We start from the raw sequence: 21,672 nt of genomic DNA, 5'->3' as shown, positions 1-21,672 counted from the left end.
TCGGTACAGTAAGCGCAGCGAGAGGCTACAGGAATGTTGCAGCTGTAAGCACTGTGGCTTGATAGCGTAGTGTTGTTATTAGTACATATTGACTTGATCAGTGGGGGTTTCAGGGCTCGGTATGCGCTCGCAGCACGCCGGTATCGCACACTGGAAATGAGCAGATCTACAAGCTCGGGACGTGGCGCGCCCGGGAGAAGTTGTGAGCTTGTAGATCTGCTGTTTCCGGTGCATGACCAAGGGGCCAGCTTGAGAGTTGTAAATTGAGTCTATATAGGAAGTGAGTTCAAGTGACATGGGGTGGGTTTTGGGTGGGTTTTTGATTAACTTTTGACTTGATTTTCTACCTTAATAAACATTGTCATAAATACTATATGCTTCCAGTCGCTAGTTTAAAGTCTTCTTTCAATCATCATGATACATTTTGGTAAATTATGGCGATAAAGTAGGTTATGCTCTAGGAGGGGCGGGATGATTTGATTGACAAGCTACACAACCAATAGCATTCATTCCCCGCCCCTGCTCTTGATAGACAAGCTACCCAACCAATATTGGTCTAGTTGAATTGTGCAGGATATGACGCGATTATCTGCGATATAGAAAGATGGCAGATTTGAAATTCCTGAACAATCGGCTTCATTTACGGTCTGTAGAAACCAATGGTGTGGCTTTGTCCATTCTTTTTTACAGTCTATGTGCACGCATCAAGTGTAAATCTGGCTTCACTCTTGAAGCGTTGTAATGTAACGACCCAAAAGGGTGAACCTTTTGTCTTCAGCCACTCCGTCTCTGTCCTGTACTGTGGACCACAGACAAGTGGAGACTAAGGATTAATCGGTCACTGTCGGGGCAGAAACCTCAGCCAATCAGTTAAGGTGATGAGTCGGGTTAGCCAATCAGGGATTTATACTGGCCTAACGGCACAACCGTGACGTGACGTCAATCCGCGAAGCCGACGGTTTGGGTTTGGCCAATCAGGAAGCCGATGCATGCAGTCTCCCAAACACCGCATCTTTTTCTCAGACCCTCGGGCTGACAGATTCAGATATTACTGATATTACCGTCCGACCTGCCATTCAGCACCGCACACTTCAGGGTCATAATGAGATACACACGGCAAGTTTGAGATGACTCGGTTGAGATTTCGTCGACTAAAACTATGATGAAAAAATGTTCGCCGACTACCTTTTTTCACTGACGAAAACGGGAAAAAAACTAAGCTACGATCAATTCTGTCGACAAATAAAAACTGGACTAAAATGTCAGGGAGGTACTAGTGGAGAAGAGACAAGAGATCCAGTAGAACTAAAAAACAAGTCATTCAACCTTTATTTATTTTCTCGGGGATACATTGAGGGCAGAGCCCTCATTTTCATTGATGCCGAGATTACAGAAGCATAATACAACAGTAAATGTAAATAATAATGATGAATAAAAAACAACAGGATAAACAAGTTATGTATGTGAAAAAACAGAATAAAACAGTAATAAAGACAGCTTAATTAAAACTGTGACAATTTAAAACAACAAGATTAGCTAGCAAGTTTTTTCATTGATCCAGTGAAACCATGGAATCCATTTTTAAAGTGCGTTGTAATTCGTTCCAAGTGAAGGGAGCACTAAAACTGAAATCTGTTTTGCCTAGCTCGGTGTTGGCCTTGGGGACCAATAATGGGATGTATTCCTGAGAGCGTGTATGATGGGTGGAAGTATTTGGTTTTAATAGTGATGAAATATATGTTGGTGATTTATTTAACAGAGCTTTATAAATATAGATGTACCAATGATGGTCTCGTCTCATGGAGAGAGAGGGCCATCCAACTGTAGTGCATAAAGTGCAATGATGTGTGTTATATGGATCACCTGTGATGAACCTGAGAGCAGAGTGGTAGATGGCATCTTAGTAATTTTATGTTTGGTTGCGCTCGGGTGTTGCGCTAGGAAAATAGCGTTGTGACATTGTAGATCGGCTATTTTGGGCATGCAGCTTAGTGAAAATCAGCCATTTCGATGCCATCATGGCCCGCCAAAAATAAATTTGAAAAACTGTAGATTTAGTCGACTAAAATCTTCTGATATTTAGTCGACTAAAACTACACTAAAACTAAAACTTTTCAGATGACTAAAATATGACTAAAACTAAGCAGAATTGTATTCAAAAGACTGTGACTAAAACTACATTTGCTGTCAAAATCAACACGGCACACTTCAGGGTCATAATGAGACACACGGCAAGTTTGAGACAGCTCGGTCGAAGCTTTCCGAGTGTGACAGACAGACAGACACACACACACATACAGATTCCGTGAATCATAGTATAGATAGATGTTTAACCAATGAAAAGTATTAACAAGTGCTCGTGTCTAAATAATAACTAGATTGGATCCATTGGAACACACAGGTTGTTTTTCTCCATTTCCTGAAAAGTAACGATTTTGAACGTACAAGGTTTCCGCCCGACAACAACGATATACACGACCAATATGTCCAGTCATCTCAATCTTTTCCCACCTCCCCTCTCTCTCTCTCTCTCTCTTTCTGTCACGCTCTGATAAGCCTTGGCAGAGTTTGTTCAATCATCCTGTTAGGGTTTGCCAGACATCACACCCTGGATGTAGATAAACACACCGGCGTGTTCTCAAAGTCAAAGGCACGACTTAACTCTCATCCAAGGTCTCTGGACAACGCCACGTACACACGTTACAGACATTCTGGTGCAGGATAAGGAAGTCAATCCCCCAAATGTTTTTCACATTTGGTGATTGTGTGTGCGTGCGTGCGTGCGTGCGTGCGTGCGTGCGTGCGTGCGTGCGTGCGTGCGTGAATGTTGTCACATTTTGGATATTCATTTTGGAGTCCCAATCCCAAAAATTAACACAAATTCTGTTATTTTATGCATATTTTCTCTCTCCATAGTTTTGTTTTGCAGATCAATCAGATTTTTAGATCAGACACACTTCATAGACACAATGACACGTTTTCTTGTCTGCAACCATTGATTGATTCATTGATTGATTGATTGATTGATTCTTTCATTCATTCATTCATTCATTCATTCATTCATTCATTCATTCACCACTTTCAACCTGGTGTCCCTATTTTGTTGTAGGATTGGTGTACATTTTCATATTATTATTGTCAAAAACATTGCAAGCTCACAACGTAGATCGGGGTTTTTTTTGTTTGTATTCTTCTTTTATTTTTTTGTTTGTTGTGAAATGATGCCTGTGCATCAGCCCCTCTTGTGTTGTAGCACCTGTTATAGCACGCTTCTGACCCCACGCTGACCTCTCTTCTTCCTCTGTGGTGCAGATGACAAAGAGGAAGGCATCCTGGGAAGCATCCTCCTGCCCAGCTTCCACGTCTCCATGCTGTCCGTGGATGACCACATCAGCAGGAAGTACGCTTTCAAGGTGAACAACACACCTGCACCCTTCTTTTATTCTCCATCAGTGATGCAGTGTTCATTTTGACAGCACATTTTGTTTTAGTTAATTTAGTCATTTGAAATGTTTTGGTTTAGTCTAGTTTTAGTTGACTAAATATTATACGATTATCTAGAGAAATCTAAGAAATCTAAGAAAACTTAAGTGTTGCCGTTTGACTCTGCGTGTCCGACGGCCCAGTGATGTTTTTTCCCGTGATCCCATTACTTTATACAGTATGCTGGACGCAGCTACGAGGTTATTGAGAGTAGAGGATATAAGTGCTGAAGAGCTGGACAACACTCTGAGAGAGGGTTTTGTGCCAACCAACGGTGGCTGAGTCATAGAACGGAAAATAGGGGATAATTTGGGTGGGCAGTGTAAATAATAAGATAATACAAATTGCGTTATACTGCGTTATACAGCAATGTGTCGTAAAGCATCCAGTATGGCGGAAACTACATGAAAAGAAGAAGGTGTGCCTGTGCAGTAGGGCGGGAACTTTCATACAAATTGTACAACGTCTAAGTACATTGAAGGTGTTGAAAGCAGCTTAGGTCCTTGCCAGAGTACTGAGAGATATTTGTACCAAGTGTGGCCATTCCATGGCCCTTGCCGTGGGTTCTATTAGAAGGATTGTATACTGAGCCCTTGCCTTTTTTTGGTACTTTGATCATAAACCGCTTCAAGGCAGGGTAACAGATATTTGTTAATGCTGGCTATTCAAATAATGTGAAACAGTTACAGTACATAGATTATCATTTGGAATTGTCATAAACAATAAATATGTTTTACAAATGTTGGAAAAATGTGTTTGAACAGTTAAATTTCCCCCACAGCAACATTCACTCGTGCTCATATATGCACGGCCACATGCATTCACACGTGCGTGTACACTCATTTGTTTGTGCATCACCTCTCTGTGATCCTTATTAGTGAAGCTTTACCTTTACTAAGGTAATGAAAGACAGCTCAAACTGCCTTGAAGACATACAGTGGGAGCTGTATGTCTCCCACGGCACACACACACACACACACACACACACACACACACACACACACACACACACACTAAAATGGGGACACATAACAGCAGGCAAGGACAACATACACATAGCCAAAAGCACCCACTGTCTCTCTCTCTCTCTCTCTCTCTCTCTCTCTCTCTCTCTCTCTCTCTCACTCACTCACTCACTCACTCACTCACTCACTCACTCACTCACTCCTCACTCACTCACTCACTCACTCACTCACTCACTCACTCTCTCACACACACACACACACACACACACACACACACACACACACACACACACACACACACACACACACACACACAAAGACTTCTTTCGGGCATCTCCAAGTTATAAAGCTCCCTATGACTCTTCATTCTCCCTTCTCTTTCACTTTCATTCTCCGTCTCTGTCTCTCACTGTTTGTCTTATTCATAAACATGAGAACACTTTAAATTCATAGCCACAGGCACGCACGCACGCACGCACCGCACCGCACAGTGTGTTATAGTCAGTGGTGGAAAGTAACTAAGTACATTTACTCAAGTGCAGTACAAATTTTAGGTATTTTACTTTACTTGAGTAGCCTATTTATATTTTTCAATACTTTATACTTATATTACACTACATCTCAGGTCAAATTAAACGTTTTCCTCCACTACAATTATTTGAAAACTTTAGTTGCAAGTTACTTTGTCAATTTAGATTATTACAAAACATACATTAAACAATTAAACCCTATTTTATAGTTTGTCTTTATGAAAATAGCTGATCTACAAGTATATCGGCAATTTTCGCAATAGTTTGACAAAAAACGTGCCGTGTTGCAACGTTGTGTGAGCTTGTTGATCGGCTATTTTTAGCCGAATAGATTCGGTGTAGACTGAAGAACAGTGGTCCAAGTACAGTTGAAACTCAGGTCAGTTTTACTAAGAATAGAGGGTTTAACTTTAACCCTTTAAAGCCGGGAAAGCATCTGTGTCATTTTAGATTTTAGCTAGATATGTAGCATCATACGTTTTTCAGAAAACCCAGATTTAGAACATTGGTTTAGAACAGAGGTTCTCAAAAGATATACATATACAAGCTCACAGCGCGCCACTTCGTGCCCCGCTGCAAGCTTGTACATCTGCTATTTTTGAATTTTTTTGAAAAATATTGAAAATGTTTAGGAAATTAGAAGGCATTTGTAGAATCGGCCTCAGGTCTTAATGGTGTGTGTGTGTGTGTGTGTGTGTGTGTGTGTGTGTGTGTGTGTGTGTGTGTGTGTGTGTGTGTTGCTGCAGGCCACTCACCCCAACATGCGGACCTACTATTTCTGCACGGACACAGCCAAAGACATGGAGGCCTGGATGAAGGTCATGACAGACGCCGCCCTCGTCCACACTGAGCCAATCAGAAGGTCAGAACCACAGCGGGGACACTTCACACTCAGCAAGTGTTTCCCAAACAACACATTTTAGCCCTTTTTTGGTTTCCTACGATAAAAAATAAAAAAATCTTATTATTTCACAACATTTTCAAAAAATAATTAACAGATCACGTTTTCAGGGGAAAAATACACATACTGTACATACATACATTAACAAAAATACTTGTAAGAAGTAGAGAGAACAGCAGATCTACAAGCTCCCAATGTGTCGCATTGTGAGCTTGTAGATTGGCTATTTTCGCTAGTTTGTGTCCCAGGGAGACACATTTCTCTTCTGGGTCTCGAGCTAAAAAGTCTGGGAACCCCTGACATACAGTACAGAAAGTATTATACAATGTTAATTCATGAAGCTTTAGCCATAAACTGTATATCATACATGAACATAGACCACTTCCATGTTAATGGTTGTACTGTTAGATTTTGTTTTTGTTTATATTCTCTCGAAAGTACACGTAAATGGTACGCCTACTGTATAGCAGATTCTCAAAGTGGGGTCCAGGGACCCTCAGGGTTCCTTGAGGGGGTTCCAAATGTACCTTTACAGGTCTGTAACTGTAACCCCCATTTGATCATTTTTCTTATGGCGGTCCTTGAAATAAAAATTAAAAGTTTGAGACTCATTGCTGTATAGCACCTTTATCCAAAAATCATCGGGAGCATGAAAATGTTTGAGAATCAACTTGCAAAGGCTTGAAACTTTTGAGACGTTTGAGATGTAGGTAATCCAACACATTAAATGTCATTGTGTGGTTGTTTTTTTGTCAAAGTCACGCTATTCTCACGTTTTAATCCATTTCAAAGCTCAGATTGATTTGAGAAGTCTAGCGGAAAATAGGCCCTCGAGAAACCATCGATTTTTTTACCAAAACGAAATGCAAAACGTCTGTTTAGCCGACATTGATTCGACCTTCAATTGTTCCGGTAAGTTTCGGTAACATTTCAATGGCTTTGTAGAAAATGAAAACAACATAAAAATAATAAAGCCAGTTATCAGTCAATGGTCTATGTTTATGTAAGATAATATGGCTGAGGCTGACAGTATTGACAGCCTTTAAGGCCCCACTGCACTTGACACTCTGTATGTAGAGAATCCCCCCCCCCACACACACGCACGCGCACACGCACACGCACACGCACACACACACACACACACACACACACACACACACACACACACACACACACACACACACACACACAAGCAGACTACAAATTACAAACTGTTATGCCAGTGGTTCTCAACCTTTTCTGGATCAGGGCCTACTCTTGAAAATCTTGTGGCCCACTCATCTGCCAATTGATTGATCATTGATCAACGAAACTAACGTAGTATACTATCCCAATGAAAACTAATTTGTTCAAGGTTTTAAAGAAAAAATACCATGACATTTTCTATTACATGATATGTTTTTTTTTATATCAATGTTATATTATCTTTAAAATCTTAAAGGACGACTTCACCCATTTCAACCTATCTTCATATAACTGGTGCTCCCTAATGCTCGGTCTGTGTCTCATAGGAGGGCTGTGGACTCTTATTATGTATACCCCACCCCACCCCACACAAACACCAATATCATTGCTGTCGGGCAGAAACCTCCCATCTCCATATTCTAACTTTTTGTATTTTTTCGTAAATGAACGCCCTACTTTGAGCTTGTAGATCTGCTACTTTTGCTACTTTTGCATTAGAATCCTGAAAAGTAACAGTTTTGGACATGTGAGGTTTCCACCTGACGATATGTATATTTCCGTCAATCAATTTTCTCTCTCCAAACGTCTATTTCTTGTCTCTCTCTCACCGTCAGACTGGACAAGTTGAATGTGGACCAGCGGACGCCGCAGGAGCTGAACAACCTGCTGAACCACCACCACCGCTCGCTGACGCGGCCCGAGATCCAGAACAACGACCGGAACCGCGCCGAGCCCTGCACGCGGCAACACTCCCTGTCGCGCGCCGACGAGCGGCGGGCCCTGCACAAGGACACCGCGGCGGAGAAGCACAACGGCCAGCAGCAGCGGGAACGGGAGTACTACACGCTACAGCGGGACGGCGAAAGGTACATTTCATTTCACTGACGAAAAAAGTTAATAAAAACCAGTGGTGGAAAAAGTACTCAATTTTTTTACTTAAGTAAAAGTATCAATACTGTAATGTAGAAGTACTCCGTTACAAGTAGAAGTCCGGAATTCAAAATTTACTTGAGTAAAAAGTACAAAAGTATTGCCATCAAAATGTACTTAAAGTACCAAAAGTAGAAAGTACTCGTTATGCAGAAGGTCTTCAAAAGTTTTCAAATGTATAAAATGTCTAAAAATCTAAAAAGTAGATTGGCTATTTTCAAATGGCCGAAATGTATATACTAGGGTTGAAGTGGTTAATGTATGTTTTGTAATAATAATCAAAATCTACAAAGTAACTAGTAACTAGTTAAGTTTTCAAATAATTGTAGTGGAGTAAAAGTACAATATTTGTTTGTGGAGTAGAAGTAAAAGTACTGAAAAGTATACATACTCCAGTAAAGTAAAGATACCTCAAAACTACAGTACTTGAGTAAAAGTACTTTATACCACTGATAAAAACTAAGCTATGATGACTAAACTATGACTAAATATATTGACAATGTCTTCAACAAATACAAACTAGACTAAAATGGTTCGGTCAGTCCGAATTTCATTCAAAGCTAAGCATTATTTTATAAAAGAAAAACACCTGTGCTAAAAACTGATTAGAGAAGATAATGACCCAGTTGCTTATCTTAGTTCCTAAATTAAAAGTACATGCTGAATGAGTGTTTTACTGTCCTCAAATTGAAACAAATATGAAGAATGCACGTTGGCGAATCATTTAAAACAATGCATTACACTTCAAATAAACCTGTACATTTTTTGTAGATTTAATGGACTAAAATCTTATGATATTTAGTCCACAAAAAAACGAGAAACATTTTCAGGTGACTAAAATGTGACTAAAACGAAATGGACTTTTATTCCAAAGACTACATGACTCTAAACAAAATCAAACTATCGACACGGGTATAGGTACTCGCTGAGGAAGGATGGCGTGAGCTACACGCTGCAGAAGGACGGCGAGCGCTACCTGCTGCACAAGGACGGCGAGAAGTACGCGCTGCGGCGGGACGGCGACCGCTACGCGCTGATCAAGGACAGCGAGGTGTACGCCATCCACCGGGACCTGGAGAAGTACGCCGCCGCACAGAAGGCGTCCGACGACAAGTAGGAGCCTGTCACAATAATTACATGATTGCCCTCATCGCAGTTAGTGTTGATTTCGTCGACTAAAACTATGACGAAAAATGTTCGTCGACTACCTTTTTTCACTGACGAAAACTAAATAAAAGCGAAAAAGAGAACTAATCTATGATGACTAAAACTAAGACTAAAGTATTGACAATTCGGTCAACAAATAAAAACTAGACTAAAATGTTAGTGAGGGACTAGTGGAGAAGAGATCCAGTAGAACTAAAAGACAAGTCATTTTATGTTTGGTTGGTTACTGAAAATAGCAGATCTACAAGCTCACAACGCGTCACACTGCGACACGTTGTGAGCTTGTAGATCGGCTATTTTCAGTATGCAACCAAAAGTAAAATCAGCCATTACGACGCCATCAAGGCCCGCCAAAATACATTTTAGACGACTAAATCAACTGTAGTTTTAGTCGACTAAAATCTTATGATATTTAGTCGACTAAATCTAGACAAAAACTAAAACATATCAGACGACTAAAGTACGACTAAAACTAAATGGAGTTTTATTCAGAAGACTATGACTAAAACGAAATAAAAATTTGCTGTCAAAATCAATACTGCATCGCAGTTATTTGGAGATAATCACAATTGTTTAGCATGGACGTCGTAATCGTTTCTGTGTTGAAAAATGTTCAAGAAACAGCAGAACTAGTCAGATCTACACGCGTCGTTATGAGGTCGTAGATCGGCTATTTCAACTATTTTTTTATATATTTTGAAAGTATACAATTATTAAATATGTTGTTTCTTTATATATTTAACCCATTTAGACCTGGAACGCATCTGTGTCATTTTAGATTTCTTTGGCTATTCAAAAATAGATATATACAAGCTCATAGCGCGGCACTCGGTGCCACGCTATGAGCTTGTATATATCTATTTTGTAGATCTGCTATTTTTCTTTAAATCGTGAACATTTTTACAAATCTTTAAATATATATTTTTTAAAGCAAACATTTGTAAAATATTTTGTTCCAGGGACCCCCAGAAGCAAAGATTTGAGTTCCAAATGTTTGCTCTAAAAATGTATATATTCAAAGATTTTCACGATAAAAAACAAAATAGCAGATCTAAAGTAATTAGCCATATCTTCCAAGTTTTGTTTACAAAGCCCAAAAGGCAATTAGAAATGTCCTTTTTATTATGTTCCAATGTTCAATGCAAAATAAAAACACAATTAAAGGAGTAGTTCACCCAAAATATGACTTGTTTTCTATCAATTACACACCCCACGAAGCATTGAATTCATGGAGCTTTTTTTGTTTTTGTCGCATTCCTAAGCCAATAATTTGATTACTGGTAGAAAGATGCTAATGTATCCGGTAGGAGACACAATGGAGACTCTTTGAGTCTCCTACCGGAGAGACCGCCGGTCATCAAATTATTGTTCCAAAAACCAAATAAATCTCTATGAATTCAATGCTTCATGGGGTGAGTAATTGATAGATTTTTTTTTTTTTTTTACTCCTTTAAATCATCAATCGCAATTATTTGTTTGACAATTAATCGTCAAGTGACATTTCATGTTTCGCGACAGCCCTAAGGACCAGTACACGGCCCCGCCGGCGCCCGAGGAGAAGTACGCGCCGCAGAAGGACGCGGAGAAGTACCTGCTGACGAAGGACGGCGAGAAGTACGCGCTGCAGAAGGTGGGCGACAGACACGCGCTCCCGAAAGACGAGCAGAAGTACGTCCCGCAGAAGGAGGTGAAGAGGCAGCTGTCGCTGAGGGAAACGGACAGGTACGGCACGCTGAGGGAGGGCGAGTGCAAGTACGGCGCCATACACGTGGTGGACAAATACGGCACCGTGAAGGAGGTGAAAAAGTACAGCACGCTGCGGGAGGGCGGCAAGTACGCCACCCTCAGAGAGGGGGACAAGTACGCCACCCTCAGAGAGGGGGACAAGTACGCCACCCTCAGAGAGGGGGACAAGTACGCCACCCTCAGAGAGGGGGACAAGTACGCCACCCTCAGAGAGGGGGACAAGTACGCCACGCTCTGCGACGGGGACAAGTATGGCTTCCAGAGGGACCCGAACTCGGAGAGGACTCTGACAAAGATAAACAGCATCAAGCTGCAGCCGGCCCAGGCCGCCGCCATCGCGGCCGCCGTCACGGCTTCTCGCCAAGGGCAGGCGGCCAGCCTCGCCCTGCACAAGGCCCCGCAGGTGAACGGTGGCTCCGGGGCCGGGGCTAGTACCGGATCGGGGGAGCAGCCTGCGGCGGAATGCACCTGCCCTGGCGGGGAGGTGGAAGGCACCCTGGGGAGAGCGTCGGGAAAGGCCCAGGCTCCGGCCCAGGAGAGCCAGGAGTCCAGAGGGCTGTCCAGGACAAACTCCATGCAGCAGCTGGAGCACTGGGTCCGCACGCACAGGACACGAGGACCGGAGGAGGACGCCAGGAGGTAAGACCGTTTAGTCCAAATGACAATAGTCACGTTTCTGTCTGCTCGCCTCCTCCGTCCTCCTGTGTGACCCTTAACCCATTAAGACCTGAGGCCCATTCTACAAAAATGTCTTCTAAATCCTAACAGTTTTCCGAAAATACTAATGTTTCTTTATCAGAGGTGCTCAAACTTTTTCATGTCAAGGACCACCCAAAATGATATGTATTTCTCAAAATATTTTGTTCCAGGGACCCTCCAGAAGCAAAGATTTGAGTTACAAATGTTCGCTTTAAAAATATATATATTAAAAGATTTGCACGCATTTTCACGATAAAAAAAAAAAGGCAGATCTACAAGCTCGTAGCGCGGCACTCGGCGCTATGAGCTTTCTTTTTCTTAAAGTGAACCCGATCAATTCCTCTGTCCTTGTCTCACCTCCTCGACTCCTCGTCGGCGACGTAAGTGGAGGATGAAAGTATGTAGGTTTTAGTGTTGGCATTTGGATAATGTGTGTGTTGGCCTTTGTCGTGTCATTTTGTTTTATCCCCAATTAACTTCCATTCGGATCACACCCCATAGCTATACCAGCAATTTCATCGGATAATGTTTGTTCACACACATACACAATTCCTAACCTTAACTTAAACGCAATAACTTTAGTTACGGTTAGGCATACATGTATATGATTAGCCTTAACCATACTAACAGTGCCTAACATGAACAAAAAAAGTATATTAAACAAATCAAACGGATTGCAGCTTTAGGCAGTCTGCTCTGTTGGTGCTCAGGGAGATCCGCTGACAGTCAGCTGACTTCATGTTCCTGCCTGAATCTGCGCTAGAACTCCGTTTGGTGAAGAAAACGAGGCACCTTGCCAAGCAACGTGGGACCTTCTGTTTAACTTTGTTCTGTTAATTGTGCATGTAGGAGCATACCTTATGGCGATTGAAGTACATTCACCACTTTTATTCTGTTACACTTACTTTTTTACCCCCTATCCCTGCTGTTTGAAGCTCTTTTCAAACAGTCTCTTCATTACAAACAGTACATAACAGTCTCTGTATATGGAAGGTGACAGGAGTCTGACTCAGCGTGATATAACTATGAGAATGACAACACTAGTTCTCTTTCTATCTCAATGAGGATTGAGGAAGTTCCAATGTTTGGAACTACAGGAGGCAACATCCCGCTTTGTGTGACGCAACTCTCTCTCTCTCTATCTCGCTGGTCTGACTGTACTGCAACCTCAATAGGCCTATTTTATACATTTTAGTGCCAAAATCTTAAAAAGCAGCCAAATGCCCGAATCTCCTTATCCCCTCATACATAATAACAACTTTCACCTAATTCCACTACTACAGGCAGGGCAAGCGTTCATGTGACCCCTAGATTAGAAGATAATTAAAAAAACGTCTGTCTTTCATCTCTCACCATCTCACCCTGGTCACGCTTCTCCTAATTGCTGTCCTACTCCCCCTCCATCTCTCTTACTCTCTCCTCTCCCTATCTCCCCCTCCGTCCTATAGCTCTGACAGAGCAGAAAACGCTCCGTCGCCGCAGATTTGTATCAGCGTTGGGAGCAATGATGTCGTTTAGAGCATCGCTTCCCAACCTGTGGGTCGGGGCCCACTGGGGGGCTGTGTGATTACATTGCAAGTGCGCCGAGCCCCAAGTAATTGGCAAAACACTAAGATTTGAGTGATATTATAACATTGATATAAAAGCATTATCATGTTTTCATAGTGACACAACTTAAGGTATACTACATTAGTTCCATTAATCCAAGCCGGAACACAATTGATTGATTGATCATTAAAATAAACATGCAGCCCGCGCAGTTAACACGGTTAACATGTCTGCCATGTTGTGGTCCGATGGGTGCAAAGGCACATGGGTGCAAAGGCACATGGGTGCAAACCACTTTCAAGAACGCTTTCAAGATTTTCAAGTGGGCTTGATGTAGAAAAAAAGTGGGCCCTGATCCAGAAAAGGTTGGGAACCACTGATTTAGAGGAACGGAGAGGGGCGGCGTGGCCATGTACTCTCTCCACCTCTCTGCTCTCTCTGTCCCCATCTCTCTCTCTCTCTCTCTCTCTCTCTCTCTCTCTCTCTCTCTCTCTCTCTCTCTCTCTCCGACTCTGCCCCTCTCTCGCCGTGCTGTCGACATGAATAAGTCATGGGAGCGAGCCTTTAATGAGTGCAGAGCATGTGAACCGAACGCTAAACCGAAACTGCATTTGTCATCTTTATCAGTGGCCCGGGTACAATGCGGGGAACGTGGCTGTGTTTGCCATGTGGCTGATTTTTATCGCTAGCGTCTCGTTCGAGCTACTGAAGAACAGTCACGTTATTTATTATTTATGGATAGTTGCAACGCCGCTAGATGCAGGCAGTCCATTCTGGTGTGTGTGTGTGTGTGTGTGTGTGTGTGTGTGTGTGTGTCTACTTTATATTCTCTATTGTCTAAAGTTTAGACAATAAAACATTGCCTTGTTTTTACTGTTGATAGTTAATAGCCCATTCTTTTAACTTCACACATAAAAGCTCAGTAACTGATGCAACTCTTTAGCATCCTTTCCCTTTTCTGTTTTGACTTTTTTTTTTTTTGCATCCATGTTTGGCATTTAACCACTTAAAACCTAGCATCCCTATTCTGGCCATGTTGTTAACCATCTAAATCCTATAGGGTTCATTGACCCTAGTCCACCAGGGGTCTATACTGGGCCCCCCTCCTTTTTTCCCTCTACACCAAATATCTTTGCCGAAAATAGCAACTACAGCTCACAGTGAGCTTGTGGGAAATCTGTACAAATGATCTGAAGTTGTGTGATCAAGATAATGATAGATAGATATGATTTTTCAAATTCCATTCCACTCGTTTTGCGACCGACTTCCAAGGTTTGCCAGAGGTTTCCCCTTTTGACAAGAAATTACACAAATAATCCCTTCTGCCCATAGGGGGCGTCACTAACGCGAGCAGTTGCACCGTCTGTCGTGTCTATTTCCCCTGCAGCGTCCTTTTGCACTCAGAGTAGCACACTTTTCAATTTCAATTTACGGTCTGCAAACTGGCATAGATTACCTATGGACATGGATAATAGTATTAATCCAAAAGCAAAGTACTATCCTGTTGAGTCGGTGTACTGCAGTGGTTTCTATTAGCGGGTCTATTTTAAGCATGCAGTCATGAGTCTGTAGCCTTATGCATTTTAATTCCCCTTTGCAACCTTGACACTTTCACACACATCTAAATTATACACACATTTTCACACAGTCCCGCCCTTCTCTCTCTCTCTCTCTCTCTCTCTCTCTCTCTCTCTCTCTCTCTCTCTCTCTCTCTCTCTCTCTCTCTCTCTCTCTCTCTCTCTCTCTCTCTTTCTCTGCCTCCCCCTGCCTCACAACTCACAGGTGAAGTGAGTTATGCCGTGTCCTATGTCTTCCGTCTGCATGATAAATGGTGATTGGGGTGCCAGTGTGACACAAACGTATTATATGACGATCCAGGTTTCTCTGCCTTAGTAAGGTCATAGCACACAGTATATAGAATGAGCACATCCATTCAGCTTGTAGATCAGCTATTTTGGCGAACACCCGCACACAACCAAGCATTAAATGACTTGTCTTAGTTCTACTGGATCTCTTCTTCAGTAGTCCCTCCCTAACATTTTAGTCAAGTTTTTATTTGACGAAATTGTCAATATATTTTGTCTAGTCATCATTGCTTAGTTTTTATTTTGTTTTTGTCACAAGAAAAGGTAGTCGACGAACATTTTTTGTCATAGTTTAGTCGATATGCCTTAATATCGATATCGTTGCAATCATATATAGAGATTAAGTGATTAAAGCCAGGGGAAAAGAAAAACAACACTTGTCATTACAATATCCAAAGTACCTGACGATGTCTAGTCTCATTTCATGATATATCAATATAATATCAATATATTGCCCAGGCCCACTATAGAGTGAGCACATCCATTTGTTGATGAGATCCTATTAGGGCGCTAGTCATTAATTAACGTGCAGTCTAACCAGAAGGGGTTCGTGCTTAAGAATAATTATATCTCTCTCACACACACACACACACACACACACACACACACACACACACACACACACACACACACACACACACACACACACACACACACAGACACACAAGGATGTATAACAGGCCCACACACGAAGTGCATGCACACACAAGTGCACACACAGATAATTATACTGTTTTGCATTTGATTGTGGTTTCCTTTTGTTTGAAACATGCATACACACACACACACACACACACACACACACACACACACACACACACACACACACACACACACACACACACACACACACACACACACACACACACACACACTACACACTACACACACAGATAATTAAACCATTTCCCATTCCTCATCCTTTGCCAAGGCTTTGATCCTGGGGGTCGCAGTGAGTGCAGGTATTTTTCAGCGGGAGTCTCGGGGCGCTAGTAGCTCTTAATGAGTATTCTTGGGTTGTTATGGCCGCAGGCCTGCAGACGAAACTTCCTCCAGAACGAAGCTCAAAATGAAAAGATGAGTCAGTGAAGTGCTGCTTATGAGGCTGAAATATCTCCTCAGACTGTTTCACTTTTCTGGCCCTCGTTGGCACTCATCTGCTGCATGACACCCCAAGTTCATGCTGGTTTTACAGTACAAAGACCTCCCCCCGCGTTTGATTATAGTCATTTAACCATTTGACCACCCCAATTCTGCCCCCAGAACCCCCTATTCTGGGGGTAACATTCGCCAGAGATAGCAGATTTACAAGCTCTCAATGCGTCACATTGCGACACGTTGTGAGCTTGTAGATCGGCTATCTCTGGCGAAAAGATTTGGTGTAAGGAAACAAGAGCAGACCAAGTACAGTTGCAAGGTTCGTTTCACTAAGTATAGAGGGTTTAAGTGATTAACCACTTAAGCCCTGTTTTATGCTTTGGCTATTGAAAAATAATAATTTATATAGCAGGGGGGCGCCGATGGCCTAGTGCAGGGGTATTCAATTAGATTGGGCAGCGGGCCACAGTTGTAGAATTAATTTAAGTCGAGGGCCAAAAGACTGTGTTCGTGGTTATACCGTATGGCCATTTGTTGGCTGGCAAGGTGAAGTGTTTACATGTTCGTATGAAGGAAAGGTTTTTAGCACCCGGCTGATAAGAGCACAAGCTCTTATGATGTGTTTCAAGAACCATCAGTTGAGACCCATATTATGCTGACCCATAAAAATTATAAAATATCTTTCAAGTAATCTGTACCTTTACTCAAGTATGGCTTTCAAATACTTTATACACCACCACTGTTTATTTCTACATTTTTAACGTGTAAGGCAGAATTGGGCAGAAATCATGAAGCAGCTTTGTAACATGGCTGCTTGACAACTACCCTTGCACCAAAAATATATATAAAATAATAGCATAATAAATTAACCCTTTAACCAACCAGTGCATTTGTTAACAGTTTGAGGTTAAACATGAACATTTTGTTGATTTTTTGTTTTCAGTCTTGTGGATGTTAATGTAGGACCCTGAGTGAGTCTCAAACATTCCTCCATTCTAAACAGTAGCCTAAATTTATTTTTTATTGGTTAATGGTTGCTTAACCATTAACAAGCTTCAGTTAACGGTTATGAAAAACATTCAAAATGGTCATTATGTACAACCAACCATCCAATAATAATTTGTTACATTCATTTTCACATTGGAACCTGGAATATGTTCCAGGGGCCACAAGAAATCTCCGCTGGGGCCGGATTTGGCCCGCCAGTTGTTTTTAACTTGCTTCTGTAAAGCGATTTGGGAGGGGGCGAGCGATTCAACGAGATGATCAATGTGTCGATTTGCTGCTCTCTACTGGTAGAACTGTCGTATGGGTTTAAAAACCCAATCAGATAATTTATTTGAATGAAAAATTACAAAATTAAAAAATTAAAAAACACGCAAATTGCTGGCACTGGGGGAGTACTTTATGAAAATACTCTTGGCAGTGAAAGAGTTAAAGTAAAATATCTTTAAAACATATATAATTATTATAATATAGCAGATCTACAAGCTTGTAGATCTGCTTTTAGTTTATTAAAAAATGTGAAATATCAGAATTTTTTTTAACAATTTATGTAAAAGTCTTTTTGAAAATGTTTGCAATCTAACGACATGCCCAAAATAGGCTGAAAGTGGTTGATTTTCGCTCTTGCTTGGCTGCGGAGCGCAAGCTGACACTCTACTAGTGTTCCATTCACCTTGACAAGTGGTTGACATGCTGAACTTGTCTCTTATAAAAGAGTGGAGAGAGGACATTCAACAGCCAAAGATACTGAATGAGTCTCATTCAGTATCTTTCGACTTATCAATTTATTCATGTAGTCATGTCTTTCAGAGATTGTTAACGTCTCCATTGCTCCACTGGTTCCTTGGTTCATTCATTTAGTTAACTGACTCTCCTCTCCTCTCCTCTCCTCTCCTCTCCTCTCCTCTCCTCTCCTCTCCTCTCTTCTCCTCTCATGTGGCATCCTCCACATGTCGTATCCTCCCCACCTCCTTTCTCTGTTATTATCATGAACAGTTTTAAAACTTTCTTTTTTTCTTTTTATATATCATTGTTTGTTGCACTGTGGTTAGTCCAGTTGTTTTGAGTGTTTAATGTTTAATGGACCACAGTGGAAACAAGCCTCTGGCTTTTTAGTGCCATTTTTGGTACTCGTTGTACTGCTGTACTTTAAAAAATAAGTCAATAAAATACAGTGCTGGAATAAATCTATACTCAAGTAAATACTATTCAAAAGTACAAATTACGAAGTACATTTTCTGAAATTGTGTGAAAATAGCCAAAAGTACAACATTTCTTTTTAAAATGTGTCGGATTGAAAGCTTGCAAAAAAAACGGAAAATAACGAAATACTCCAAAAATGTACAGTACTTAAGTACAGTACTCAAGTAAATGTTCTTAGTTACTGTCCTACCACGGATAAAACATTCAGTCAATGAAAAACTCTCCTCTCCCTCTCTATCCCCCCCTCCTGGCCTGCCAGCATCACGTCCTACCAGACCTTGCCCAGGAACATGCCCAGCCACCGGCCCAGCATCGTGCCTCGGTACCCCGAGGGCTACCGCACGCTGCCCAGGAACAGCATGATGAGGCCGGACAGCATCTGCAGCGTGGCCGGCTCCGTGTACGACCGGGCCCTCCGTCCCGCCTCCACCATCACCACGGGCGGCATCAACTCGTCCACGCTCAGCGCGCAGGAGAAGAGGAGGTCGATGAGAGACGACACCATGTGGCAGCTGTACGAGTGGCAGCAGCGACAGGCCTTCTCCAGGCACAGTCTGGCTCCCCCTTCAGGTACAACACCTTCGGTGCACAAACACTGGCTGTCCATACCTGGGAAGATTTTATATTCATGTTTCATTATGCAGGACGTTATGACATTATGACATTAAGATGTTCCATAGCTTAGAGCAGTGGCCCTCAACGCGGGGTGAAGGGACTCCCATGGGTCCTTGATAGAAATACAAATGGAACTAAAAGGACCCTTATGGGTCCAAAGTAACGTGTAATCATCAAATGGGGGTCTGTGGATTAATGAATTCCAAACTGAGGGTCCTTCAAATTAAAAAAGGTTGAGAATCACTGCCGGAATCAGAATTGTGGGGTCTGGGGACCCCCAGGGATCCTTAAAAGGGTTCCAGGGGGTCCCCACCATAATGTGTTAATATAGCATCACAATCAATTTAACCAGTTTAAGCGCGCGGGTGGCGCAGTGGTAAAGTCCCTGTCCACCATTACGGAGGTTGTGGGTTCGAATCCACCGTAGTGCATCTGGCTTTGTCGGGCGTCTATGGGAACACAATTGGCTTGTGTTTCGGGGAAGGGAAGCCGGGCGGGGAGGGTGATATTGGTCATTGCACGTATTCCTACGGGTTGGGGCGGCACCTGTCAGCGGGGAGTGTTGGGCGGGAGGAGTAGTCCTCTCGGTGGGGGCTCCTCACTGGCAGGTGAGTCAGTGGGATACAACAGCAGTGAACAGCCCAGAAATGTGTGTGGGGAGGAATGAATTGGCATAAAAGATAAAAAAGGGGGTAAAAATAATTGGCTACTCTAAATTTAGGAAAACATTTATGAATCATTTTAACCACTTTAACCCTATTTTCTACTTTGGCTATTCACAAATGAAAAATCTGGAAGAAAATGGAACATTTTGGAATAAATGTGTAACACAAATCTTCTCTAATGGGGGTCCCTGGAGCAAATTATTTTCAGATGGGGGTCAGATGGGGGAAAATATTTGAGAACCACTGACTTAGAGGCCAAACCTGTAAATGTCCATGTCATGTTGTTCTCCCCAGGGGCGGGCCACTATGGCACTCTGCCCAGCACCAAGACCATGGGCAACATATCGGAGCACGCCGTGGCCCACTCCATCCCCACCTCGCCCTCCCACGGCTCGCTGGCGCTCTACAGCACCTTCTCGCCGCCGCGCCAGCAGCCGCCCCACAACCCCGGCACCCACTCCGAGGTCTCCTCGCCCGTCTTCAGGGGCGACGCGACGCTAGACCGCCGACACAGGACGCACATTGCAAAGGTAACCCGGAGCAGGGCTAGGGCTGTCACGATTACAAATTTAAGTTGACGATTAATTGTCACTCAAATAATTGCGATTAACGATTTAATTGTGTGCTTGGCCATTGAACATTGGAGCATATGAATACATGTTTTATTTCTGTTTGCCATTGATTTAGGCTTCGTAATAAAAAAAATGGACAGGGCAGATATGACAAATAACTTAAACATACGAAAATCAAGAAATGATTGACATATTTGATAACTTTATACATGTAAAAAAAATTGCATAAATAGCAACGTGACGCGTTGTAAGCTTGTAGATCAGCTATTTCTGCTTTTTTTGAATATTTGAAAAAGTTTTATTATCTCAAATAATTGCAATTATCTCAAATAATTGCAATTATCTCAAATAATTGCGATTAGACGATTACGTAATAATTGTGACAGGCCTAAGCAGGGCTGCAACTACAGCATCGGTTATTTACTGATCGATTGTTCGATCTATTGCTTTTTCGATTAATCAAATAACCAATTAAGCACTTACAATTAAGCATTGTTTTATACTTAGCCGCACAATGGTGTCATGCAGCAATAGTGGCAGTAGTCGATCTACAAGCTCACACCGTGTCGCTATGCGACGTGTTGTGAATTTGTGGATCTGCATTTCTTTTAGGTTTTTGAGACTTTTCATACCAGAAATGGAGATCAATTATTAATCGATTATTTTATTAACTTATCGATGATCACAAATGTTTTTTTTAAACCCCTAAACTGGAGTCAGTGTGCGCAGTCACGCTCTGCCCGCTGGAATCTCTGTTTCCATGTCTAAACATTCAGATTTTGTCTTCTGGGACTAAAACGCTTGCGTATCCTTTCATCCAAACTGATCCAATTCCTCTCTCCCTCAAAGGACCTGTAATTTGTTTGGCTTGTGATCATCCTCAAACTTTCTCTCTCTCTCTCTCTCTCTGGATCAGAGGAAGAAATGAGTCGGAACATTTTCGTACACAAATTCACACCGATAAAACTTGGCAAGTAAAGGGCTCACATCTCGCATAGGGACATGCTCCTGGATCTGTTTATCTACTTATATTTCCACGAGGCAACATGAAGGAGAGAGAGGGGGGGGGGGGGGGGGGGGGCGAGAGAAATTGAAAGTGGTTTAAACGTTTGCTTGGAACTGAACGGAATAGGTCAAATTAGATTGGCCTGAATTGAGTTCAGTTTAAATAAATCAAATCCAATCAGCGTGAACTGAAGGCGTTTGTGTTCCATCTCTGTCCTGCAGTATGGATACCCACCTGACCGCAGGTCCATGCCAACTGGCATCCCACCACAGACACTCACCCCACAGTCACTGCAGGGCAAGACGGTAAGTGACTCGAAAAACTCCACTCTGTTAAATGCAACTCTTCCGTTCATCAGTTCTCACGCTCAGTCAATTCTAATTATTTGCCGAATAGAATTTGAATATCATACAAACAAAGGGAATATTAATGAAACGACGGGACTTGGTTCCATTGTTCACAGACAAATAAAACACAAATGCAGACCCC

The 21,672-nt window shown here is 42.2% G+C and overlaps 1 protein-coding gene across 3 annotated transcripts in view; it reads left to right on the top strand.

Moving 5' to 3' along the window:
• Positions 1 to 21,672, top strand: part of plekha5 (pleckstrin homology domain containing, family A member 5) — a 244,863-nt gene that overhangs the window by 187,021 nt on the left and 36,170 nt on the right. For all 3 annotated transcript variants that reach the window (XM_080420663.1, XM_080420662.1, XM_080420664.1), the window contains exons 10-17: positions 3,313 to 3,413; positions 5,725 to 5,840; positions 7,679 to 7,930; positions 8,913 to 9,107; positions 10,680 to 11,546; positions 18,585 to 18,895; positions 19,900 to 20,135; positions 21,405 to 21,488. In XM_080420663.1, the coding sequence (XP_080276789.1) occupies positions 3,313 to 3,413; positions 5,725 to 5,840; positions 7,679 to 7,930; positions 8,913 to 9,107; positions 10,680 to 11,546; positions 18,585 to 18,895; positions 19,900 to 20,135; positions 21,405 to 21,488 (2,162 nt within the window). The remainder of the gene's footprint in view (positions 1 to 3,312; positions 3,414 to 5,724; positions 5,841 to 7,678; positions 7,931 to 8,912; positions 9,108 to 10,679; positions 11,547 to 18,584; positions 18,896 to 19,899; positions 20,136 to 21,404; positions 21,489 to 21,672) is intronic.

The sequence above is a fragment of the Gymnoscopelus braueri genome, assembly GCF_963280865.1.
Source record: "Gymnoscopelus braueri genome assembly, chromosome: 23".
In the NCBI taxonomy this organism is placed as follows: Eukaryota; Metazoa; Chordata; class Actinopteri; order Myctophiformes; family Myctophidae; genus Gymnoscopelus; species Gymnoscopelus braueri.
Note: the sequence above shows the minus strand (reverse complement) of the source record. Positions and strands in the feature narration are given on the sequence as shown.